This window comes from Anopheles coluzzii, chromosome 3 (genome assembly GCF_943734685.1).
Source record: "Anopheles coluzzii chromosome 3, AcolN3, whole genome shotgun sequence".
NCBI classification, from domain to species: Eukaryota; Metazoa; Arthropoda; class Insecta; order Diptera; family Culicidae; genus Anopheles; species Anopheles coluzzii.
This window is the reverse complement of record NC_064671.1, coordinates 90,098,088-90,123,659: the sequence shown is the minus strand read 5'-3', so window position 1 is coordinate 90,123,659 and position 25,572 is coordinate 90,098,088. Positions and strand designations below refer to the sequence as shown.

The following is a 25,572-nucleotide window of genomic DNA, read 5'->3' as shown; positions in this document are numbered from 1 at the left end:
TTCGTGTGACAACGCGGTGCGCTCTGGGGTGGAATGTTATGTTATGTGCTGATCACTCTACCCCCAGCTAGGTATGTCTGGAATGGGATTACTGAATTATGCTTTTCGCCTATCGGAAAGTACGACTGGGCAACCTGCAACCAGTGGACAACAAATTACCTGCCACGGAATGTGTTCAACCGTTTTAAAGTGGGTTGGCAATGCGAATGAAACCGATCGCCTTTGGAACGTGAGTTGAGTTGACAAGGAATTTGTTGGTTGCTGAAATACATGCATTAGCATGAGCTACTGCGTTATGTGGCTTTTCACGACCCAAAGATCTTATTTATAAAAATATATCCCTTTAAAGACAAGAATTCGGCATCGACCATCCAACCAGTACCTCCAGGAGGGTCGATTCTTCTCGCACAAGCACAATGTTCCACATCCGCGTCGCCCATTTTTGGAATCATCCCAACCTGGGCAACTCTCTCATCGATGCTCCCGTTTTGGGGCTAATACCAAATTTATCCTTCCCTCGGTCCATAATTTTGGGCAAGCACAAGCAACACACACACACTAAGAGGAACGGTTGGGGACCATCACACACCACACACACGCTCGTTCAATTTCCCTGCGAAACATTTTCCCGGATAATCAATACGTACACGCTAGGCCTAAGCCTTAATCCGATAATAATGACCATCTTAGTGCACCGGCAGCCAAGGATGGACGCGCTCACTTAATTGTGCAACCAAGAACAAACGATCGAATGAAGCCATAAATGAGCGATTGGGTGGTCGTCTGCCTCTCTGCGTTGCTGTTTTGCGCTGCGTGCAGTACAAGGTGTTGCGTGCCTACCTCCAGAGGTAGTCGTTCGTTTTGCGCGATCGTTCCCACTTTGGGCGTTCAGTGGGGATTAAGTTCATAAATCATTACCCGCAATCATTGCAATCGATGGCACAGGCGGGAGCGCTTCGGGTTTTGTGTTTTGACATCATCCTTGCAACGCTTGTTAAGAACAAACACCGACCGGCCATCCCCGGAAGGGGAGGAGATTGGTTAAAGCTCATCGGTGGAAAATGTGGACAATTCCATTTACGCTTGCGCTTGCATATCATTAGACACCACCGGGTATGCAGTCCCTAAACATGGCGTGTCTTTCAATACTTCTTTACTCGTACAAGGAAACTTGCAGAATCGACAATTACAAGCAAAATAGCGCAAGCACTATCGATATGCGACTTGATCACCTGCATACTTCACTCGGACTACTTAACGAGAAGCATTGCAGCAATACAGTATCTCCCCCTCGTGTATCCAGTATCCCGAAGTAGTGTGACATGATTGATCGGCAATAGACATCGCCCACCGCATACAACACACTACAGCTACTGGAATCAGTTCCGGCCAGTACCCAGCACGATCAAATCTCAACTCTCTTTTGGCGCCACCGCAACAAAAAAAACTTCAACCACAAGTATTCGATCCTCGACTCGAAACGGCATCAGTAAAGGCATCGATCCACCAGCACCAGAAACTGTAACAAGCGGACAGAGGCAACACAACAAAAAAACCGGATCAGACAGTTTTGGACCGCGATGTCGGTCTGGACCGCGTGCACTCGCCCCATAATCATGTGAGCGGTGTTAATTTATGCGCCAACTCTAATCTAAATTAGCATTAAAATTAATTGAAATAAATTACGATCCACTTCTGAGGCCTGCTGCTGGTGTCTGCGTTGCTGGGACCGTTAGGTCAGAAGGTTTCCCGCCTGGTGCTCGGTACCATTTGTGCCCTCCGGGGATCGCAGCCTGGACACGCTTGATTTTGTCCGGTTTATTATTGTTATTACCTTCATTATCGGGCGAGCGAGCGAGTGTGGTGCACGCGCAAGATCGCGATCGCGTATGCACCGAAATGACATAATCAGTGGCAAACGAGCAGGTATAGCAAGTCCCCGTGTCACCCCGGATGGTCGATTTATAATGACCACAGTGCTGCTTGCAAAACATGGCTAAAGGGCGGGGAGCTATGTACTTGTAATATTAATTACAGACTTGGTGCAGCAGCCCAACTTTAGCACGGTTTTATGCATCTTGTTATATCGATGTCTTTGCCTCGGATTGCTCCAGTGAGGCACGGATGGACATGCTTTTGCTCGATCAGCTAGTACACACTGATTGTAAGTTGCAGGCGACAGGCAACCAACACCAGGACTGGAATTACCACTGTACGTGCTCTTAACTGCAATCGTTTGGTTCGTTATTACTTTACACACGGCTGTATAATTCTTGCTTACCAACCTACGGAGCTTAGCTTTGGTGGACTTCATTATAGGTCACGAATTCCCACGCGACTGTACGGCGGAATCTTCCAAATGCAGACATCAAATAAAGCAGCGTATGGACGCGATTGAGCTGCATCGGCAGCGTTCTGCACTTCGGCTGTTGGTTTGTGTGCAATGAGTGTGCAAGACCCGGTCGGCCCAATATTAATATTATGGCTTAATGCCAAATGAAGATCACTCTTCAAGGTGAAAGTTGGTTGGCTAGTACTCTCTTTACCCCCAGTGTGTCTCCACTGTGCCACTAAAACGTGGTCTTACTATAAAAAACAGGATTTCACCTGATTCAAGCAAACCGACGTCGAGAAAGCAGAACCGCACAAAAAGGTAACCTAATTTGCTGGTTAATTTTTAAACACTGGCTCTGCCATCGACTTTGTAGTGTGGCGATATTCAAAGTGACCGCGACCCCTCATCAGGTTCGGTCTGCTGCGCAGTGAAAATTAATAATCGAAAACAAATGGCACGTAAAAAGGCGCATGTTAAAATTAAGGACAATAAAAACTCCTTTTTTACACCCCGCCTCATTCCGTCTTCTTGCTGTCCACGGTGTATATATGGTGAGAATCACGCCCACCAGCAGTCCGGGACACAGCACGGTGGTGGTAAAGGCTTCAAGTATTTGTTGATGCCTTTCTTTATATCTTGCGAATGACGAACCGCACGATCTTCCAGGGGCAAGGTGTTGTAATTGTGCACCGAAAATGCAAATCGTCCGTAACGAGCTGCACACGAATGCATCACACACCTCGATCATCTCGCTAGTCCGTTTTTGGGAAAGATGCGAGCGTTTCTTCATCGATGATGCGTCCTTTGTGTCTTCACTGGTAGAATTGCGGGCATATACACACAGGCAAGGACAATGAGATACAACAGTGCCGCAGAACAGCAAGAGACGAACCTGCTCCCGGTGGACAAGCGGCAGCGATTAACTGCCATCTATGGAATTGGACGGCTGACACACACCGGGGGCCACAGAAGACCGTTGCGAGAAGCACGGTGTGGAAGGGTGTTCATCCCACGCGTTGAGAGGCAGAAAACACTTTAACGCTGTTTATTTATGGCTGCCGAATGAGCACCGATCGCTGGAAAGGGGGAATGGGTTTGTGGGAAATTATCGATGCCGGAGGGAAGAACGGTTTTTGGGGAGATTTGGTGGGAAATAAAGGAACCGTCCTCTAGACGGAACTGTCAAGTGTGAGACGTGTTCGCCCGGTAAGTCATTCACGGCTTTGCATACAAGTCTGCCCTTGTCTTAGCGGGGGAGCTTGGGTTAGGTCATACTCGTACTCGGCAGTAATTAGTAAATCCCACCAGTAAAACCACTCTTGCGACACTACCAAGGCGGGTGTTCTGCTGTGGCAAATTGCCGTTCTGCCTACGGGACCCGGCTGCTAAGATTCTTGTGCCTGGTAGCTAAATCATTCTAACAACCTCTGCAACAAGCCCGATGACACCTCGGAGAGCAGGGCGAGAGTTGTGCGAGATATTTACGACAGCTAGAGACGCCCACACCAAACGGCGCTGTTATTTTATACGCTCAAAACGCCACTCGAGGAGGAGCACCCTTTGGAGCTATCAGCACGGGGTGAAGGCGAATATTGGCACACCGGAGGGAGAAGAAACCTAGACCGAAGCCACCACTGGACGTTCCGCAAGCTAGGTAGCGATCGCACAGCCACAGCAGGGACTCGCTCGCCTGACTCTGGGGCGTCGCTTGTAAATAAATCTTCATTAGCGTCCAGCTGATCCTCGGCCCGTTTGTCAAATTAAAGCTGATGAAGTGAGCAAATCATAATCTCTAGGGTACCCGTTCCCGTTCCGCACACCGGCCGTCCTTGCCGGAAGAAGTCCGAACGCGGGTGAGAGGATGGCTGTTTTATGTCTTTCTTCCGCCTTAATCATGGAGCACGGTTGTGACGGTTGTTCGTCACCCGCCATAAATCACGCTCGCGAACAGTAACGATGCTTCTGCCTGGCCGATTGTGGCGGTGGACATCACACGGCAAGGAATGGTAGGAGTTGGCAAAAAACCCGCCCCCTGTGGTCAATTGCATAGAGCGGGTGATCAGTACTAACAGTGTCACATCATCGACGGTACGGTGCCCACGCTTCGCTAATAGTTCGTTTTAAAATCATCATTTTGTACAATTAAGACACGATTGGTAGTACAGATTTACTGGTAGATTTGGTAGAGTGTGTCTGGGTGATGTGAGTGCGTGTGTGTGTTAAGCGTACGAAGCAATTTAAGTTTTTTTGAAAAAGCAATTCCGCGCACAACATGACACGTCGCTTAGGCATTTAAAAAGTCGATTCAAAAACCCGTTCTCGATCGATCGAAACAAAGAAAATGTTGCAAAAAAGAGTTTCAACACCCTTCGGCGTCGTCGTTTTTTTACAATCCGTGAATCTACAACCGTGGCGACTGGTACTCCCAGAACGACCAGAACATACCGAACCGTCTGAAAAGCGCCCCGGTTGAAAGCTTACACAAAGTAACATTCAACACCATTCAACGCCAGTTAGCCGCACATTCCGCTTCCTTTTACGAGACTACCGAGCATGGGAGATCCCTCCAAACAAAGGGTAATTTACGATGACAATTGTAGAGCAATGTAAATAAAGACCACAAACCGTGGCACGCTCGTTCCGCCCGCGCAAACTGACCGTTTGAACTTGGCGCGCAAGAGCAGCGTAGTACGCGCGCGCCAACTGCGATCCGGTCGCGTGTCATTGTGCTTTGCGCGCCTGCCACTGCGTGAACGGTTTTGTCTAAGCGCGCAAACAAAAAACGCGAGCTCGAAGAGTTTTGGTCATTCTTTTTTCCAATTCATTTTTTTGTGTTTGTTTCTTTATGATTTGGGAGGCAAAACGTTCACTACTTCAGTGTTCAGCAAGCGAGACAGAAATCGCTTTTAAAATTTCAAACGTACATTCGCTTGCTACACAAACAGCACAAGAATCTCGTGGGCAGCAGCAGCAGATACCTTTCTTTTGTTTACTCAACAGTGTGTCCACACTGGACACACACTGAAAACCTCAACGTTTTCTGCTCCTCAGCCACCCACAAAGCAGAGCGACAAATCTGGACATGAGCTTTCGGGATTGGGAGGTACATCGTTACGTACACCGCCGTTCGTTCGCCGGTGTACAAAAGATTCTAATGAATTGTTTAATTTTTGAAGAAAATTCTGGTTTGGGAATTAGTCTTTGCCGGATTTTGAAGGGTAAAAATGTGCCACTTCATTGTGCGAATTTAACAGTGGGCATCCGAACGTTTTGTCTCCGGTGTCGGGGCGTGTGCTAAATTAATAAAAGAAAATGCGCCCGCTTTGGTGCGGAATCCACTGTGTGGGTGGCGAAATACTGCAACTTTGTTTCATAATTTGCGTCATGTAGTGTCGGGGAATGGAAATAACTAAAGAAAGATAGCAAAATCTTATACATTATGAGCTTAATAGTTGAACTTCGATTCTCGTCCCAACTATAAAGCGCATATTTAATAGTTGGCAATTTTCCCATACTTTATATTTTTAATTTATATTTTTTCAATCAATTCGAAAAGAAAAAATAATTCCCAAAATCTAAAAACTGTTTTTTTGAATATCGAAAAACAACAACAAACAAATCTTCCATCTGTCATTACTGTCATCTCTGCCGATGTCGATGACAGATTGCTCGTGGTTACAAAATCAACTAAATATATGCAGGTGCCTTTTTCGTGCTCCAGAAAACAATTGAAGAAAAGCCAATAAATTCAATTTGTTATTTTGCTTCCTCCCTAGGAAGTGAATTGGATGTTGCTGTCTTAAAACGACATCAAGATTAAGCGGGTTCAACACGGGTAATGTGCACAACATCTACCGCATGTGGTTTGCTTGCCGGTTCTAATGATTGTTTACGTCCTTCTAGGTGCAGTAATACCGGGCCGAAAGCTGATCCGGAGTGTGCCGGAACCAAACAGACCGTAAAGAAGGGAACAAAACACTTCCACAATGTTTCTTCGCCAACTAGCCGGGTTGTTGAAACCCTCAGCCCTAAACACACTGATCGGTAAACATCTGCCACCCCAACTACAGCACGAGTCAGCATTAACCATTGCCCTCTACTTTTCAGAACCCCTTAAAATCGTACCACTTACCTCAAGGTGGAGTAACCCGTCCGCCGCATTTGCAAACCATCGATGGAGCAGCTCCAGCGCTGTAGCTCCGCTCGCCGACACCAAAAGCACACTTGAGACCGTAAACAAGCAGCTAGAGACGGGATCGGAAGGGCGACTGTTTGCGGTGGTGCAGCTGTGCGGCAAGCAGTTCAAAATCACTTCCGGTGATATTATCGTCGTTGAAGGCTACTGGCCACCGGAGGGTGGCGATCGTTTGCGGCTGGATAAGGTGCTGCTAGCGGGTAGCAAGGACTTTTCGCTGATCGGCCGTCCCCTGCTGACACCCGGTCTGGTCGATGTGCAGGCTACCATCATCGAGAAGACGCTCTCCCACACACGCACACACTTCCGCAAGAAGCGCCGAAAGCAGTACACGCGTATCAATTTCTACCGCACGCCGCAAACGATGATTCGCATCAACTCGATCGACATTAAGCGAAAGCTGAGCGATTCGGCGAGTGGGGAAGCCGCTGTGGAGGAACGGTTTTTCTAGCTTGAAAGCTTTACAAAGGGGCTCATATGCAGTTAATAAATAGATCACCAAACTATTACAAAATATGCTTTACTTACTTAACGTTTTGGGAAATAAGTTTCAGTGGAACAATCTAGCCAACGGGAAGGAATCACCAACAGCACAATCTGGTAATCACAAAGGGCAATCGTTGGGCAAATGCTTTTTGTGCAAATACACATTGTTCACAAATAATTAAACTCTTTTTATAAATCAATCAAGGAATAAAGCTGATTTCCTTTGAACAAAAAAGAAAAACACGCTCATTTCTGCAAACTCCATGCAGCCACGACTTGTTCTAAACGTCTTTCCATTGAATTAGTACACACAGGGTGGTTCGCAACGAATCGATACGAATTGATTGTATCAAGACGACTGAGAATTGGCTATAATATCCATCTGATATTAGGTTTCAAATGATGATATTTATGTTTCAGTATGTAATTTACGTAAATCCACTTCATAATAGTGAAATTACGATTGATCAAAACACGCATTCCGTTTTAGAACAACTCAATCCTGCTCAAGTCAGCTTGAACACTTTCAAACCAGCAGCTGCTGTCATCCCGACCGACCTGTCAAAACTTCAAAGCAAACGGCTTGCCGGAACGAACGGTTTTACTTTGTAGCGCCTACTGACAAAACTTTCCTGCCATTGTTCAGTATCGCCTCCCCCGAAAAGAGCAGAAATTGATCGGAAATGATGGACCCCGTGCTGCAACGCCACCTGAAGGGCCATCGGGGAAAGCTGACCGGCCTGTCGTTCAACCCGGAAGGGACGCGTTTTGTGACCAGCTCCACCGACCACTCCGCAATCGTTTGGACCAACAACGAACAGGTACGCTGCATGCGATTCGAGGCACACACGGACGTTGTGAACGATGTGTGCTGGTCCCCGGACGGTCGTATCATATCGACCGTCTCCAAGGACCGATCGGTAAAGATTTGGGTCCCCTCGATGTTGGGCAACAGTGACGAGTTCCGGGGCCACACGTCGAACGTGCGCTCGGTGGATTTCGATCCGACCGGCAAGAAGCTGCTCACCGCTTCCGACGACAAAACGGTCAAGCTGTGGAAGGTATCCCGCAAGCAGTTTCTGTCCTCCTTCACCGGTCACACAAACTGGGTGCGGTGTGCACGGTTTTCGCCGAACGGTAAACTGATCGCCTCCTGCGGCGATGATCGCACGCTGAAGCTGTTTGATCCGGCGACCGGGCAGTGTGTGCACAGCTTCTACGATCAGAAGGGGGCAGGCTGTAAGGTGGCCTGGCATCCGGACAGTACCCTGGTGGCGATCGCTCTGGACAACTGCCGAGTGAAGATCTTCGACATAAACATAAGGAAATTGATCCAGTACTACCGCATATACGATGGGCCGGTAAATTCGCTCGATTTCCATCCGTCCGGCAACTATCTCATAACGGGCAGTGACGATGGTGTTACCAAAATCATCGATCTGCTCGAAGGCCGACAAATATTCACACTCACCGGCCATCGAGGTCCCGTCACGACGGTGAAATTTTCGAAAGATGGGCAGCTGTTTGCGACCGGAAGTGATGATTGTCATGTAAGTTGAATCCCAACGGTTGATTGAGCCAACGCTGGAATATTCTACATCGCTTTCCATTTAGGTAATGCTTTGGAAGGCAAATCTGGATAATGACTCGGCACAAAACTCACTGTACACGCCAGAAGGCAGTAGCTTCGAGAGTACGCACCCGGCAGCCAGTGACCAGCGAAAGCTCAGCTTCAATCGCGACGTGAGCGAAGCACATGCCGATGACGACGACGAATCCGCCTACAGCTGCAACAAGGAAAACCTGCCCGATACGAGCATCTTTGTCGATGCGACAAAGACGGAAAATTTCAAAATATCGGACGCCGTCGAGGTTAGCGATTAGTTTCCTTTTTCATGCGTTAGGTTTAGGATCTTCCATTAATTTATGCCATCAGAGGAGGAATTTTGGAGGGAATCAGTGGGGGATTGAATTTTTACTTCTTGTATCGCTTTAACTCGCTCTTACCTTATCATCAAAGGAAATCATAATCAAACTGAATAAACCCTCTCCCAAAAACGATCCATCTGAAGCGGCCGGATTGAGTGTGAGTTTCACCGGAAAGCAGCGCCCTTCGCCGGCACGAAATTCAGCCGTGCCGCGTCAAGTGCCCAGGTTGTCCACATACAATCGGGCTGATTTCGAAGAGCACGTGATCGTCTCGTTGAACAGTATCTGCCGAAGGATGGACAGTTTTCAGCGAAGAATATCCTTACTCGAAGACATTCTACTCGAACGATCGTAAACCAGAATCGAGGTAGAAGGTTCCACTTTAATCGTTTATTTTCATATTTTATTTTCCTCAGTCGTTATTCGCTTATTTTGATACACCCTTTATAATATATCGTTGCAGTATAGTAATCAAAACATAAAAACATATTTTTAAACACAAAAAAGGTCTCTCCAGCGAATGTGTGGCTGATGGCTCTCTTATCGGTAATATCTTCGCGTGCTCGTTTCGTTCAAAGCAAAAGTGTTTGCACGTCCCAGCCTAGCACTGCCATCCTTGCCTTGAGCATGCTTAATTTTTCACCCCCACATAGCTTGATTCCTTTCCCGTTTTCTTGATCGTTTCCAGCAGCTCGTCCGCGGTCAGCGACGATGTTACAAAAACCTTTTTGTTGTCCAAATCGATTTCAACCTTTTCCACTTTTTCTGCAAAAAAAGAAGGAAATCCAACCGATTCAATGCATAACGATACTGGTATCCAAGGGTAACCGATGCCAACTGTTGGCTATTTGCTTACCTTTCAGCTTGCCGAGCACCCGCTCGACGGCACCCGAGCAACCGGTGCAGGTCATTTCGACATTAAATTCGTGAACAGTCTGCAAAGGAAAGGATTAAAAGTTTGTTAAGTTACAATTCCGTTGCGTCCATCTGTAAAATGATCAATCAATCGGGATCGGGGTTTCATGCTGCTGAGCATTCTTATCGCACAATGACACCGTAGCAGGGAGTTACATCGAAAGAACGCGATACCACGCGATGTGAGGAAGTGGTTCCGATGGGCAAGTACAGAGATTGCCGGAATAGGCCGTATAATCTAATCTGCAGCGATCTGAATGGACGTCCACTTACCATTATGTTCGTGTCGCTCGGCCGTTGAAAGGGAGTTTCAATAGAGACAATTATTTAATACGTCCGTGTGTCTGTCGAAGCGAAAGCAAAGAATATCTCTGAAGCAAATCGCTTTGTGGTGCACTTTAAACCCGTTGCAGCGTTGCAATAGTGAGAAGAGCAATCCAGTACACAGCGGGCACGTCACACAAGTGTTGCTAATAATATTGTGTCGTGGCTCGGACGAGGATCCAAAGAGCGTATTACGTGCTCGAACTGATACAGAATAGTAAATATCACGGTCTCAAAAGCGGGAAAGCTTGGGACGCACAAGAAATAGCCAGCCCGAGTTTGTTTGCGTTCTTGGCACACCAATCGGCCACGAATGATGCTGTTTGAGTGTGTGCGTTGGTGCAGGCCAAGGTGGATTAAAAGAATCAGGTGGTGGAATCTAGAGCATTTTGACAATTCGTCACTTGACGTAAGGTCCCTAGGATTCAAACGTTGGCAACATTAATTCAATTTGTTCATTATGTATCTTCCACATTTTTCAGGTTAAATATGCTTTCAAAATATATTTTGTGATTTGCGAGTTCTTATTTAACATTAAAACTTACATTGAAGTGTGTAAAATCGTAAAATCCCTCAACTATGGCGACCCCCCAAAGGCCCTTTTCCACCTCACAAATCTCTTTAATCCACCTTGGACTGAAACGATTTGACAACAGGGCAACCAAGGTTTAGATACAGCGCGACACCCACTCGGCCGCTGTTGTGAGGCTGTCTGTTTTCCCGAACCATCTCCGGCATTTCTTTTATTAGATTCGCTTGTGGATTGTTTAAAATTTCTTCGTTCAAACTGCTTATTACAACAGCTTCCCTCGTATAGGACGTGTCGCAGATTGAACGCAGAACAGATTCAACGACCGACCGAAACATTCCCGTTCGTGCGTGTCGGAGCTTGTTGATTGCGTTGTCATATCGCGATTGTGTCGCTGCACAACAAACAAAGATATCTTCGTCGGTGTTTTCGGTGTCTCCCCGCTTCGGTGAAATAAAGTTTGTTCCGGTTTAGTTTGTTTTCGCCCGTGCCGACAACGCTGAATGCCCTTCGTATCGCATAAACAAGTGGTGTGTTGCCCAGCCCAGCGCATAGAGTGAAGTTCCGTGGTCGAAAGTGGTTAGCGTTACGTGCACCTACCCCCCCGCCCTTATTCGTATCAGTAAACTCCCCCCCCCCCCGCCCCCCTCCACCACCACACAACACCATGCGTATCACCGTGATGGATGCCAGCTCCTCGGACATATCCACGTTCGAGGTGGCCGACGATATGGAGCTGGAAAATCTGATCGCCCTGTGCCGGATGGAGTTTAACATACCGGCCCACATGGAGCTCGGACTGTCGGCCAAGCAGCGGATGCTGGTGGACCCCAAACAAACGCTCACACACTACGACGTGAAGGATGGCGATATGTTGCTGCTGCACAAGACCTCCGTCTCGCAGCCGGCCGGGGCAGCGACCGGGTCTTCGGCTGCCCGGGCCCGTCCAATGCTGCCGACCGGACCGTCCACACTGGAGGGTGGTGGTAAGCTCATTTGCAAATTTGCCAACTCATTAACAACGCGTTCGATCGATTCCATTTCCTTTCGCTTCTGGTCGGGTGACATTCCAAAGAAGAGGGAAGGAAAAAACACTCCCATGAATTTCCTTTTTTAGTGTCATGCCCGAAAGCAATCGCATTTCCAAATTTAAATCTCTGCCCATCGCGTGTGAATGCACTCTCTGGATAAATGGGCCACATGTTTCCATCTAGTAAATAAACAACCTACGCAGAAAGGAAAGAAGATTGTAAAACTGTTCTTCCAACGTTTCCACCGGCGGATTATCGGTTGTTTCATGGGTTTGCAGTAACAGAAAAACGCGAAAATTACGCGCGTCAACAAACAACTACGAGAGCGGATGCAGCACGACGATTGCGCGCCGAAAGCCTCTCCCACCCCCTTACTCCTATGTATCCTACGTTTTACTCACACACATACACACAAGCACGCTGTGAGGGAGAACAGGGAGAAAGTGCAATGAACTGCATCGGCATGCACGGGCAAGCAGCGAACGCTCAACACAACAGTAGCCGTGGTGTTTGCGTCGCTTTGCCATTTTCGCGCGAAAGATGACCTCAGAAAATAGAGCGAGCGCGCGCGCGAACGCGCACGCCCGCGTGCCGTCGTTTCCTTTGGCGCACACACCGGTAGAGAGACCGACGTAGCGGAGGCAGGACGATGATCTCGGTTTTGGTTTGCGTCGTACGCGTACAGATTTCAACCATCTGGGCCGTTGGATTCATGCGAATGTGAATTAATTTCTTTCGCGGGGGAAATGTATTGACTCATGCCACTATCGAGGAAAACAAGCCACAAAGGGCACAAAGAAAGCATCCTCGTTTTTGTTGCCCTTTGTTCAAACGCACGACAAATCACCCCAATGTTTAATTATACTCACATCTGTCCTTTTCTTTTCTCTCCTCCCCTCCCCTCCTGCACAGAACCAGCAGTGTTGGCCAATCTGGACTTTAGCTCGATACAAGTACCTACCTCGATCCGTGCGGGTGCCGGTGGCAACGGTGGCAATGCTTCCTCCAGCGGCCTGAACCGTCCCTCGCCGTCCGTCGGCCTGGAGGACGATCCGGCCGTCGTGCGGGAAATGTTCCTCTCCAAACCGGACCAGCTGGCCTTGCTGAAGCAGAACAATCCGCGCCTGGCCGAGGCGCTACTGTCCGGCAACCTGGAAACGTTCGCCACCGTCCTGCGGAAGCAGATTGCCGAGCGCATGGAGAAGCAGCAGCAGCGGCTCCGGATACTGCAGGCCAGCCCGTTCGATGCGGAGGCGCAGCGCCTGATCGCGGAGGAGATCAAGCAGAAAAACATCGAAGCAAATATGGAGGCGGCGATGGAGTACAACCCGGAAACGTTCGGCACGGTCGTGATGCTGTACATCAACTGCAAGGTAAATGGGCACCCGGTGAAGGCGTTCATCGATTCGGGCGCCCAGGCCACGATTATGAGTGCGGCGGCGGCCGAGCGCTGCAACATTATGCGCCTGGTCGACACGAGATGGGCCGGCATAGCGAAGGGCGTCGGCGTGCAGCGCATTATTGGCCGCATCCACATGGTGCAGATACAGATCGAGAAGGACTTTCTCACGTCCAGCTTTTCCGTGCTGGAGGAGCAACCGATGGATATGCTGCTCGGGCTAGACATGCTTAAGCGCCACCAGTGCAACATTGACCTCAAGAACAACGTGCTGCGCATTGGCACCACCGGCACGGAGACACCGTTTTTGGCCGAAGGCGATCTGCCCGAGTGTGCCCGGCTGACGGGCAGCCCGGAGGAGGAAAAGCGTGCGCTGGCCGAATCGGCCAAGCTGGCGGAAGAACTTGCGATCAAGGAAGCGCTCAGCAAGAGCCAAAGCGATCAAGGTAAAGTGAGCAACCAGTGGGAAGTTTACAGTTGAACTTAACCCTCTCTAACACATGCCCTTTTTCCCACACGCAGCTACGACGAGTGGCGCTGGCAGTAGTGGCAGCAGTAGCACAGCGGCAGCGACTACCACGACGACGACGACGGCTGCCGACCCAACACCGGCCACCACGACCACGCCACCCTCGACGGGACCGGAACCGATGCAGCAGGACGACGAGGAGCCACCGCTGACACTGTTGCCGACCGATCGCTTCACCGAGATGGACGTCGTCGAGCTGGAATCGATGGGCTTCAAGCGGCAGATGGTGATTGACGAGCTGCGGGCAGCGAACGGGGACAAAACGCAGGCCACCTCGGGGCTGTTTGCGAAATTGGGATAATACCGCCAGGACGTCGCGAAAACAAGGAGGTACTAGCGGTACACAGAAGCGTAGGTAGGAGTGAAGAGATCTCGCGCACTGCCGGCAAGCGCCCGGAACACCCTCACACACAGATGACGGAAGAAAGGTGCAAACCGTCTTTTAACCGTTTTTGTCTCTTTATGCACCCAAATTCGTCGTGCACCTCAGGTTGATTGGACGTGTTGCGTCTATGTGTGCTTATGCGCGCGCTCTTAACTTGTCTGTGTTTTGTGATTTTCCCTTCGCGATGGCCACCATCGCCACACCGTGAAATGAGTCCTTTTGCAGCATAAACTTCTTGCCCAAGACACAGTGCTTGCATTTGGCATATCGCAAACAAAGAGAGAGAGAAGGAGAGCGAGATAAGGGTTTAATGGTGAGATCATTTTCTTGATTAGTAGACTATTATAGTGTAAAGGTTGGTTTATTGCACAATGATTATATTATGTTTTCGCTCTCCACTTCATCCGGGAGAAGGTGATCAAATTTATTTTGCTCAAAATTGTCTTGGCATCGACGACGACGACGAGTGCATGCAATCGAGAGCCGTTGGACTGAATTCATCGTAATGGGCAAGGAACATTGCTGTGTGTGTGTGTCTACTCCTTCCGCCCCATTGATACCTCGTAATGTTTCGCTTTGTTTGCCGTTTTTCTATGCTACTTTCTTCCCTCTACTCAAATTCTCTCCTCCTTTCGGTGGGCTTAAGGGTTTAACGAATTTTGTCTACTAGATAAGTGATACATATTAATAAAAACTGCTAGAACATTGCTCGAAAGATGAAGACAAGTGGAGGTTTAAAATTTATGTCTAAAACAACAATACTATCACTGCTTTCGATACGCCTGCGGATCAAACTTGTGGCCGATGCGGGAAGCAAGGTAATGTCCGAACTGCTTCAAATATTCCGGATTATTGCCTAAGCGCTCCAACGCTTCCTTCCATAACCGGTCTGCCTCGGGGTTCTTGTGAAACTGATCCAACTTGCTACAGTCTTCGATCAGTTGGTTCACCACCTCAACGACATACGCCTCCACGATTGAAGTTTCGCTCGTCGTCAGCGGTTCGGACATGTTCTGCTCGTATTCGGTCGCAACGTTTTTCGACAGCTGCAGTAGCGTACGATTGAGGTCGAGTAGCTTCCGGAGGATCTGCTCGTAGCGCTGGCCCTGCTGCTGGTCCCGTTCCGCATTGAGCCGTCCCATCGCACGGCGTGCTTCGGTGTTGAGTCGAATGTTTTCCAACTCGTACAGTAAGCGCCGCTTTTCGTCCACACAATCGTTCAGTGCGGCTACCTGCCTGAGGTGTTTTGCCGACACCGATAGCACATCCGACTGCTCCGGACTGGGTGGCGACTTGGGGAATGGAAAGAGGTAAATGCGAATAAATTTGATTCGACTTTTGGAACATTAAATAAGAAAGAAAAACGTTCATTTAACCCTACCTGGTCAAGAGCAACGCGATAGTCGGGCAGCAGTTGCTCGTGATCATTGCCATCGATTGTAAACCGCACACGAAACATGGGAATGTCTTGATTTTCTATGCCGATTACTACTCCCGGAAAGCAGCCGTAGTTCGGAGAGAGCAGTGCCGCCCGCACCTTGCTGCCCACCTCGATCCGGCTCGGAATGATCGACGGTATGTCGTCGTCCAGGTATTCAATCATTGGATTTTCCATCAGAAAGCGCACCTTCTCGCGGCGCCGTTCCAGCGTGATGCGTTCCTGCAGTAGAAAAGCGGGCGACAGGCGACGAACTCGCGCCACCTTTCCGAACTCTTTGCGAATGTGGTTCCATTGCGGACGCTGCAGTGAACAGCGGTGCAGTGCCGGATAGTGCTGCCTTAGCAGTGTGCCAAAATCCACGCTTCTGCTGTGCTCCTCCGCGAACAGTGCCGCATCGATGTGGCTGTAGAACCATTCGCACATCATAAAGCGGTGAAGCTTTAAGTTGCCATGGCAACTGGCCGGTTTAGGTTGGAGCTCGTGGGGGGATAATTTGCTGCGTTTGAAGATGGCACCTATCGCTGGCGAATTGTGGCAGGAAATGCTCGATGCTTCCGAACTGCTTTTCGTGTCATCCTCGGCACGTTCCAGGATCTCGGCTACTAAACTGGGCACTGCGCAGCTTTTGGAGGCAGTACTGCTGTTTGCTTGCGCCTCGTAGCAGGCCACTTCTTCGTACTCCAACTCCTCCAAACAATCATCAAGGGAGGAGCCCTGTGCAGAGTGCGGGAGTAAATCTTCCATCTGTGGTCTGCTGCCAGCTTCCGCCGAGGGCTGGTGCGCGGTTGACTCATCGGGTGGGTGAGTAGCTTGCCTTACCTCCTTTGCACATAAAAATACATCCAGACAACCATCCAGTACCGCCAGGGATTCGAGAGACCCATAGCTCTGCAGTAAGTCGTCCCCATATGCGTCTCCGGTAACCTCTTCCCGGGCCTGTCCAGTTCGTACATTACCCGTAACCGTTACCTGGTCGAGAGGATGTGCAGCCTTCTTGTCGTTCCTCTCGCTTACTACAGTTAATGGAGCGCTAGGTATTTGCCTCCGTGCTTCGAGGATGTTGTCCAAAGATGGCGGTTTGTTTTCCTTTTGATTCGATTGTTTTTCCGCACGAACTTGCCTCTTTCTCGCCGTAATACGTCCATGGTCGCTAGGTGCTTTTCCCGTTTGCCTTGTCGTTCTCATTTCTCGATGGGGTTTCCCTGTTTCACACAGTTTCTAGGATCAATACTCTGATCGATCTGCTCTGAACGACGTTCGTAAGACAAATGCAATGTTCTAATGAAGCATGTCCATACGTGATATTAAAAATTGCATGCTCAAGGTTGCTACATCATTGTTACAATCTGTATGTCTCGTGGTGCTATGAAAGAGACATGTGTGTACGTTCCTGATATCGAACATGGGCTCATTCAATTTCTTCCAAAAAATAAATTTACAGATCACAATCATTCGACACAGTTGAAGCATTGCAAGTTGTTTTGCCACTACATCAACGGCCAGGTTAAACCGCTATCCCAATCAAGGTATTTAGAAATGTGTACACACCTTGTTCGCGATTTATGTTTGCTGTCAAACGCAGCTGCAATTAGAGGGAGACAACAGAACAAGAAAAAAATCGATGGTGTTTGTTAGTAAACAGAGTAGCCGGTGTTCGGTCGCCGTAGCGAAACCCGTTGTTGCTTGCTGTGAAAAGTTTAGTTTCACATTTCTGCTGTTCGGACTGTTACACCAGTACAGACGTTCGTTTGTGTGTCGTCTCAATCTTCATCTGGTTTTATGATTAGCTTCGATCAGATCTTGCAACGTACGTACTACGATAGATGCAACAATGCACATGCATTTGTATGTAGTCAAACCATGTGCAATACGTGGTTATACATTGGCAGCCATTCCCTGAGAAAGAGCGATTGAGACATGATGCTCAAATTAGTGCGGTAAATATATAAATATAAATTAAAACATTTATTTGTTCCGCCGTTTAGTTGAGCACCACTGAGTATGCCATAAATCGTATCGTTCACAGAAAAAATGTAAACAATCCAACGTCAACCGGTTTGTTGGTAGGCAATCGCGGTGCATGTTGTGCTACGAAATGGCCCGTGCCGAGTCTAAATTTTACAATCGTTGCCGATTCTGCTTTAATCAGGACGAGGATAAGTTGATGCCCTTGTCGATAACACTGGACGCGACGCTAACGATCTTGGATGTAGAGCATTTTACGGGGCTTAATGTAAGTTTTCTCTCATCATTCTGTTGTTTTGGCTGGTAGAAAAGTAGGCAGGGTGGTGTCCGATATACCAACACTAAAGTTGTGCCACTAGTTGCAGGATTTAGATCGCGAAGATAAACCTTTCATGGTGTGTGATGGATGTGACCGGCATGTTAATGTAAGTGTCGCGTTTCGAAACACTTGCCGTAGGAACGACGCGTTTTTCAAGCAGGAACCGTGTAATCAATCTGCTGAAGATGACGATGATAAGGATGAAGCAATGGACACATTTGCCGGGCCAGCTTCGGAGATGAGCATATCGGCGGACGAGACCGCCCCTGAAAAGGACGTCTTTGCCGATGAGGATACAGCAGAGAATCACGATATAGATGAAGAATCATCGGACGATTTTACATGGCCAGAAGCTCCCTCGCCAAAGGTAGAAAAGATCGTCCGTCGAAGGCTGCCAAAAACAGAATCCACTTCCCGGCGAAAAAAGACAATACACAGGAGATGGCTTTGTACTATTTGTGGTTTGTTCATGACGAATTACACCAAACATATGCAAAGGCATATTGATCCAACTCCGTTTGCGTGCCCGCACTGTGATAAGAAAATGAGCGACTCTGCAAATATGAAGCGCCACATTGATGCCGTGCATTTGAAAATAGTCGTTGCAACGTGTGAAGAATGTAATTTGCCATTCTATGTAAAACCGGAATATAAATGGCATATGGTAAGTGTGTATCGCTGTTGTCATTTTCAGCATAATATCGGTATTTTCTTTCGCTTTAAGGTGCGCGTGCATGGTCAAGGGGACATGACACCGCGTTATAAATGCCAGTTTTGCCCGAAGGCGTTTTATTTCCATACCCGCATGCGGGTGCACATGGAACAGAAGCACTACGAACATCGAAACTACGTGTGTAAAATTTGTGGCATGCGATTTAAAACAAAGTATGATGGGGCTATTTACATCAGCAGCTATCTGTAGGAAAAAAATTAAATGTCTTTTATTATTTTAAATTTCAGCAATGCTCTTCTCGTACATAAGAAAATACATTCGTCTGAAGCGCACTACCAGTGCCGTATCCCAATGTGTTCGAGGCGATTCAGGAGCGCGAACGGTCGCAAACAGCACGAAATGACACACAGCGGCATCATTTTCGGATGCGACCAGTGCGACAAGCAGTATCGTAGCAGTGGGTTGCTTAAAGCACACGTGAGAAAATGCCATCCAAATCCATTGAAGGAAGAAGGTAGTGCATGAATAAAACGGAAGAGGTGTTTTCGATGATCAAAAATCAGCCATACCGGTGAACTCGTTCGACGAGAAACATTCGTCGCTCATGAGTGGACAGGGTTGTACCATTAGGTTGACCAGTACAAAATCTATACGTTTTTCTAATTTTTGATCTAGAGGGCTATGAAATGAGTGAAAATGAGCGTCGCGGCGAACGTTCCCAGGAATGAACGAGTTCGCCGGTACGGCTGATTGATTTTTTGTTCTCGAATAATTTAAGTTGAGCACCACTGAGTTTGCCATAAATCATATCCTTGACAGAAAAAATGTAAACAATCCAACGTCAAACAGTTTGTTGGTAGGCAATCGCGGTGCAGGTTGTGATACGAAATGGCCCGTTCAGAGTCGAAATTTTACAATCGTTGCCGATTCTGCTTGAATCAGGACGAGCAGAAGCTAATGCCCTTGTCGATCACACTGGACGCGACGCTAACGATCTTGGATGTAGAGCATTTTACGGGGCTTAATGTAAGACTTCTCTCATCATTCTGTTGTTTTGGCTGGTGGAGTCCGATGTACCAACACTAAAGCTGTGCGGTTTTTTGCAGGATTTAGAGCGCAAAGACAAACCTTACATGGTGTGTGAGGGATGTGACCGGCATGTTAATGCTTGTGTCGCGTTTCGAAACACTTGCCGTAGGAACTACGAACTTTTCAAGCAGGAACAGTGTAATGAAATTGTTGAAGATGACGACGATAAGGATGAAGCAATGGGCACATTTGCCGGGGCAGCTTCGGAGGTGAGCATATCGGCGGACGAGACCGCCCCTGAAAAGGACGTCTTTGGCGATGAGGCTACAGCAGAGAATCGCGATATAGATGAAGAATCATCGGACGATTTCACATGGCCAGAAGCTCCCTCGCCAAAGGTAGAGAAGATCGTCCGCCCAAGGGTGTCGAAAACAGAATCCACTTCTGGACGAAAAAAGAAAATACGCAGGAGATGGCTTTGTTCTATTTGTGGTTTGTTCACGCTGAAATACATCAAGCATATGCAAAAGCACATTGATCCAACTCCGTTCGCCTGCCCGCACTGTGATAAGAAAATGAGTGACCCTTGCAATATGAAGCGCCACATTGCTGTCGTGCATTTGAAAATAGTCGTTGCAACGTGTGAAGAATGTAATTTGTCATTCTATGGAAAGCCGGACTATAAATGGCATATGGTAAGTGTGTATCGCTGTTGTCATTTTCAGCATAATATCGGTATTTTCTTTCGCTTTCAGGTGCGCGTGCATGGTCAAGGGGACATGACACCGCGTTATAAATGCCAGTTTTGCCCGAAGGCGTTTTATTTCCATACCCGCATGCGGGTGCACATGGAACAGAAGCACTACGAACATCGAAACTACGTGTGTAAAATTTGTGGCATGCGATTTAAAACAAAGTATGATGGGGCTATTTACATCAGCAGCTATCTGTAGGAAAAAAATTAAATGTCTTTTATTATTTTAAATTTCAGCAATGCTCTTCTCGTACACAAGAAAATACATTCGTCTGAAGCGCACTACCAGTGCCGTATCCCAATGTGTTCGAGGCGATTCAGGAGCGCGAACGGTCGTAGGCAGCACGAAATGACACACAGCGGCATCATTTTCGGATGCGACCAGTGCGACAAGCAGTATCATAGCAGTAGTTTGCTTCAAGCACACGTGAGAAAATGCCATCCAAAAACAGAGGAGGAAAGTGGTGCATAAATAAGGGCCGTGTTTCTGCTTCATTGCATGCGATTTGACATCGTGCTGTCAAACGCTTTTTCGATTGATATTGCTCATCTGATGATTATTTGATTATGTGATGATTTTTAATAGTTTAATGATTATGAAAAAAATAGTTTGAGGTTTTTCGTTCAAAACACCACACAGATGCGGCGTCCGACGTTATCTGTTAAATTCCGATAAAATCGCATCCGATGAAGCACAGACACGGGCTTAAAGAACAGCTGTGGTTGCTAACCACTGGTGTTGCTATAAACATTGGACACGGTTTTATGGCATCGTCGGGCTGTCAACGACCCTGTTGCCTCAAGGGTTAGAGGGTTTGTTATTAAACAACAGCGAGGTGTGTGTGCGCTTGGCGATGGCTGTTCCAGCAAAATTAGGGAATATTTGTAGATTTTGCCTCAACCAGAAGCAGGACCAACTGGTTCCACTCATTACGATCGTGGACAGTTCGCTTACGCTAGAGAACATAGAAAGATTTACCGGAATTGAGGTAAGATCATGCTACCGACAATGTTCCGCATTCGCAGGTGTTGCATACATTCGTGTCCTTTCCCGTCGCTCTTTGTAGAACCTAGAGGAGGAAAGCAAACAGTACGCCTCGTGCAGCGACTGCCATATGGCGCTGCTCAGTTCTGTGTCCTTTCGCAACACGTGCCTGGCAAATGAAGCACTCTTCAGGGAGCTGTGCACCGTAGTGGAGGAACATCTCGACGATGACGAGGCAGATGAGTTTGTGGTCGAGGAACTGCAGGAAACGGTCTCGGAAATGGAATTCATTGTAGTAAATAATCGCAAAAAACGGAAAGCGACTGAAAGGAAGGAATCGCCGGCAGGCAAAGCGCTAACGTGCAGCAGAACCACGCGAAGGGTGAATGACGGAACGAAGCCTGACACCGATTACTGTGCGAACCGGATCGAGCTCGGTGAACCGTTCTCCTCCGACGAGGAGCAAAGGTCGACCCGGGCAGGCCAGGTGATACTGGACAAGGAGGCACTGTTTGCCGAGAGTTTGCGGCTTATACGAGAGGCACAGGAACGGAACGTGCATGCCACGGCGGAAACCCTCGAGTCCGCGGGCGATGAGAGCAATGATTCAAGTCATGCGCCACCCGTTGCTAGCGAGCGGCACCCGAGAGCTCCCAAAATGCAGCTGTGTGAGGTGTGCGGCAAGGTGGTGCAGAAGCTGAGCGAACACATCGCGATCCACACGAAGGAAATGAGGTACGCGTGCCCGCACTGCCCGGTGAGGATGGCCAACCATGCGAATCTGTACCGCCACGTGCAGGCCGTCCATCTGAAGCGGGTGGTAAAATCGTGCGAAATTTGCGCCAAGGGATTCACCAGCAACGCGTCGTACAAATCACACATGGTACGTGTCAAAGCACTGTTTAATCGGAACGAACCGAGGTATTAAACCGTTTATTTTACCGGCTTTTCAGCGCTCGGAGCATGGGATTGGTGAAACGTACGAGTGCAAGCTATGCCCGAAGAAGTTCAACCATCCGGGCAACTATCGCGTACACTTTATCCGTTGCCATAGCGACGTAAGGAAATTCACTTGCACGATCTGTGGGAAGCAGTTCAAAGAAAAGTAAGCATTCGGTGGCACGTGACGGGTTACCGTTGGATCGTTTAATTAATTGCACTGTGTGTGTGTGTTCTTGCAGGCGCGATCATCGAAACCATCAGCGAGTACACTCGGACGACAAACCCTTCGCCTGCAGCCAGTGCCCGAAGCTGTTCAAAAGCGATTACGCCAGGAAAACGCACGAACTGACGCACAGCGGTGTAGTGTTTCGGTGTGCGCACTGTGATAAAGGATACCGCTACAAATGCCTGCTAAACATACACATAAGGAAGGACCATACTGCAACAATAAAGCAAGAAGGCAGCAACGATTGACAAACACACACGTTGGTCACCAACAGGTAACAGAGCGAGGCGAATACATTCCATTCTGTTATTCTATTTGAAGGTAATTCAACCAAATGCTCGATGTATACCGAAAAACGTATAGAAAAGGGTGCTTTTACGCGACCGTGATTTATTTGTTCGTTACTTATTGTTAAATTCACTTTACTTTTACTTAACAAACTCAGCGGCTACACTCCATTGCCTCACTGCTCAATGTCCGAATCCACATCGTCGGGATTCATGATTCGAATTTCTAGCAACGGTTCCTGCTTCACGATATCGTCATAGCTACCGGCAAAGTCTTCGTAAGCTTCCTGCTCCTCTATACTGTCGCCGTTGTACACCACGTGCACCACACTGTCCTCTTCATTCGTTTGCGATCCTGCCTCCGTTTCCTCGTACTCCTCCAGGATGCTGATATTTTCCTCTCCGCCCTGCCCTTCGTTCTCTTCTTCCTCTTCCTCCTCTTCCTCGCCCTCATTCTCCTCTTCCTCCTCTTCCCCATCATCGTCTAGCTCTTCTTCGTCCTCTTCCCGTTCGTCTTCCTCTTCCTCTCCGGCGTATTCCTCGTCCGATTCGGCCCGCGGCCTTTTCGCTTGTGACTGTGTTGGGGCTCGATTCGTGGTCGTCACGTTGTTATCATTGTCGTACAACAGATATTCTACAAAAAGAAAAGCATTAAATAACGAACCATCAAACAATCGAAAATTCCAATTCCAACCCCTTTCCGGTCCGGCTACTTACCTCCTTCACTTGTAACCGGCATGTCAGAGTGGTCCGCTTTCACGTGCGCATTCAGTTTCGCACTGGTCGCAAAGCCTACATCGCACAGTTCGCACAGGTACGCCAGGCGGTGGGTCCGCCGGTGCAAACGAAGCGCCTTCTTGTAGCGGAATGTTTTGCTGCACACGTTGCAGCGGTGCACATTGTCCGAGCACGGTTTGGCCTGATGTTTCTGGAGCGCGTTGCGCGAAACGAAGCACATGGTACAGTTCGGGCACGCGAACGGTTTCTCCTGCGCGTGAATGCGCTTGTGCACGCAGAGGTAGGATTTCTGCGTAAAACACTTTCCGCACAGATCACAGGCGTAGGGTTTTTCGCCTAGGGAAGGAGGAAAAAAAAAACACGCGCTAATATTAAAAACAATGCCACTCGACTTGACGAGCGCGTGGAAAGGGGCCAACCCTACCGGTGTGTGTGCGCTCGTGCCGTTCGAGATTGGCCTTCTGGGCGAAGGTTTTGTCGCAGGTGGAACACTCGAACGGTCGCTCGTTCGTGTGCGATCGCATGTGCACGTCGAGCGAGGTCTGCTCGACGTACGCCTTCGAGCAGACGGTGCAGGTGAACATGTTGCGCTGGGCGTGAAACCGCTTGTGCCGCGACAGCGAGGTGCCGTACTTGAACGATTTGCCGCACTCGCTGCAGAGGTGGGTTTTGGTTTCGCTGTTCCGCAGCTCGCCCGTGTGCTTCAGCATGTGCTTCTTCAGGTTGGACTTCTCGAGGAAGGACGCACTGCACTCGGTGCAGCCGTGCGGCTTCACCACAAAGTGCGTGCGCATGTGTCGCTTCAGCTGCTTCTCGGCCTGGAACTCTTTCGGGCACTGCGGACAAAAGAGTCTCTTGGGCAGGAGCCGCTTGACCGGGCTGCCACTCACGGCGCTACCTGCCGGCGCTGCCCCATCGTCGTTTTGTGACGACGAGTCGGCCTCCTTCACGTACGTCCCGTCCTCCGCCAGTATGTACGTGTCCGTATCATCTGGCCGCGTCTCGACCGCGTAGCTACGCAGCGTTACGTCCGTGTTTTCGCACTGCACCTTGAAGAAGTGCGAGCGGCGGATCTGCAGCACGCACGGCACACACAGTTGGGACGGAAGCCCATCGTTCCGGTGCACATTCAGCCCCGTGACGGCGTTCAGCATCGCGAAGAGGTTCGTGTCGAACAGGGGCTTCATGCGCGGCTTGCTTGCCATGCAGCAGCGGCAGATTTCGCCAAACATTAGATCCTCCATCGCTGACGATGACGCCATCGCGCGAAGGCTCGCTCTCCGGGCGGCCAACCGTGCGGGGATGATAATGTTGCCCTCGACGCACTCTACGGTGGGTGGGTATGCGACCTTTAGCGCAAGATATTCGCGCGATTGGAGCTGCTACAATGAAGAAAGGGATAATTATTTCTGCGCCAAATAACAACACTGTGGATGGATTGTTTTTACAATTTTTGGTACCACCAAGGTGTGTTGACAAGCCTGCTATGTTGACGCGTTGACAGTTTGATTTGACAGCTGGGAAGACAGTCCATTTCAATCGCATGGATGACAAGCTTCCGGAGTCGGAGTCCGATCCGACTGCGATAATTTCGGAACCGACCCCGGACCGAATCGTCCGGAGTTCCGGACAGCATAATTCAGAGTCTCCAGAGTCGACTGGAGTCGTCCTGTTGACTCCGACCACCTCCGATCCCAGTTGACTCCAGGCGACTCCGAACGACTCCGGATGACTCCGGACGACTCCGAAGGACTCCGGACGACTCCGGATACCTCCGATTTCGGGCGACTCCGGATGCCTCCGACTCCGGACGACTCGGGAACTCCGGACGACACCGGGGCTCCGGGAGCACCTTCCAAACGACTCCAGTCGACTCCGAATGACTCCCGACGACTTCGAACGACTCCGGACGTCTCCAAATCTGAATAACTCCGGATAACTCCAAATGACTCCAGATAACTCCGGACCACTCCGGACGACTCCAGACGTCTCCAAACGACTCCGGCAGATTCCGGGCGACTCCGAAAGATTCCGAATGACTCTAGATGACTCAAGACGACTCCAGACGACTCCAGACGACTCTGGACGACTATGTCACCAAACAACTCCGGGTGATTCCGGGCGATTCCGGACGATTCCGGACGACTCCAGACGGC

General features: G+C 49.0%; 7 protein-coding genes across 8 annotated transcripts; 4 read left to right on the top strand and 3 right to left on the bottom strand.

Annotated features, from left to right (window-relative positions):
* Positions 1 to 6,003: 6,003 nt before the first annotated feature.
* LOC120958877 (39S ribosomal protein L21, mitochondrial) lies at positions 6,004 to 7,044 on the top strand. The gene is made up of 3 exons (XM_049610756.1): positions 6,004 to 6,170; positions 6,239 to 6,379; positions 6,443 to 7,044. The coding sequence occupies exons 2-3, from the start codon at positions 6,322 to 6,324 to the stop codon at positions 6,979 to 6,981; spliced, it is 597 nt and encodes a 198-aa protein (XP_049466713.1). The 5' UTR covers positions 6,004 to 6,170; positions 6,239 to 6,321; the 3' UTR covers positions 6,982 to 7,044.
* A 415-nt stretch (positions 7,045 to 7,459) lies between these two features.
* Positions 7,460 to 9,306, top strand: LOC120955107 (POC1 centriolar protein homolog). The gene is made up of 3 exons (XM_040375629.2): positions 7,460 to 8,566; positions 8,631 to 8,888; positions 9,037 to 9,306. Exons 1-3 carry the CDS (start codon positions 7,700 to 7,702, stop codon positions 9,298 to 9,300), a joined length of 1,389 nt encoding a protein of 462 aa, XP_040231563.2. The 5' UTR covers positions 7,460 to 7,699; the 3' UTR covers positions 9,301 to 9,306.
* Positions 9,307 to 9,313: 7 nt separating this feature from the next.
* On the bottom strand, positions 9,314 to 10,523 carry LOC120955111 (copper transport protein ATOX1). Its single transcript, XM_040375635.2, has 3 exons — positions 10,134 to 10,523; positions 9,802 to 9,880; positions 9,314 to 9,710 (listed from the first exon to the last, which is right to left on the bottom strand). The coding sequence occupies exons 1-3, from the start codon at positions 10,134 to 10,136 to the stop codon at positions 9,577 to 9,579; spliced, it is 216 nt and encodes a 71-aa protein (XP_040231569.1). The 5' UTR covers positions 10,137 to 10,523; the 3' UTR covers positions 9,314 to 9,576.
* Positions 10,524 to 10,838: 315 nt separating this feature from the next.
* On the top strand, positions 10,839 to 14,783 carry LOC120955106 (protein DDI1 homolog 1). Its single transcript, XM_040375628.2, has 3 exons — positions 10,839 to 11,699; positions 12,657 to 13,589; positions 13,666 to 14,783. Exons 1-3 carry the CDS (start codon positions 11,381 to 11,383, stop codon positions 13,971 to 13,973), a joined length of 1,560 nt encoding a protein of 519 aa, XP_040231562.2. The 5' UTR covers positions 10,839 to 11,380; the 3' UTR covers positions 13,974 to 14,783.
* LOC120955104 (uncharacterized) lies at positions 14,209 to 16,822 on the bottom strand. Its single transcript, XM_040375625.2, has 2 exons — positions 15,439 to 16,822; positions 14,209 to 15,349 (listed from the first exon to the last, which is right to left on the bottom strand). The coding sequence occupies exons 1-2, from the start codon at positions 16,681 to 16,683 to the stop codon at positions 14,822 to 14,824; spliced, it is 1,773 nt and encodes a 590-aa protein (XP_040231559.2). The 5' UTR covers positions 16,684 to 16,822; the 3' UTR covers positions 14,209 to 14,821.
* A 344-nt stretch (positions 16,823 to 17,166) lies between these two features.
* LOC120955109 (zinc finger protein 845-like) lies at positions 17,167 to 22,674 on the top strand. The gene is made up of 10 exons (XM_049609022.1): positions 17,167 to 17,435; positions 17,525 to 17,731; positions 17,823 to 18,446; positions 20,240 to 20,400; positions 20,476 to 20,707; positions 20,879 to 20,892; positions 20,951 to 21,227; positions 21,306 to 22,106; positions 22,177 to 22,328; positions 22,405 to 22,674. The coding sequence occupies exons 2-10, from the start codon at positions 17,579 to 17,581 to the stop codon at positions 22,637 to 22,639; spliced, it is 2,649 nt and encodes an 882-aa protein (XP_049464979.1). The 5' UTR covers positions 17,167 to 17,435; positions 17,525 to 17,578; the 3' UTR covers positions 22,640 to 22,674.
* Positions 22,675 to 22,735: 61 nt separating this feature from the next.
* LOC120955105 (zinc finger protein 70-like) lies at positions 22,736 to 24,927 on the bottom strand. Of its 2 annotated transcripts, XM_040375627.2 has the most exons (4): positions 24,865 to 24,927; positions 23,841 to 24,798; positions 23,396 to 23,752; positions 22,736 to 23,312 (listed from the first exon to the last, which is right to left on the bottom strand). In XM_040375627.2, the coding sequence occupies exons 2-4, from the start codon at positions 24,676 to 24,678 to the stop codon at positions 22,855 to 22,857; spliced, it is 1,653 nt and encodes a 550-aa protein (XP_040231561.2). In that variant the 5' UTR covers positions 24,679 to 24,798; positions 24,865 to 24,927; the 3' UTR covers positions 22,736 to 22,854. The 2 variants fall into 2 exon arrangements, with proteins under 2 accessions (XP_040231561.2, XP_040231560.2); XM_040375626.2 differs by lacking the exon at positions 24,865 to 24,927 and having other exon boundaries at positions 23,841 to 24,858.
* Positions 24,928 to 25,572: the final 645 nt, after the last annotated feature.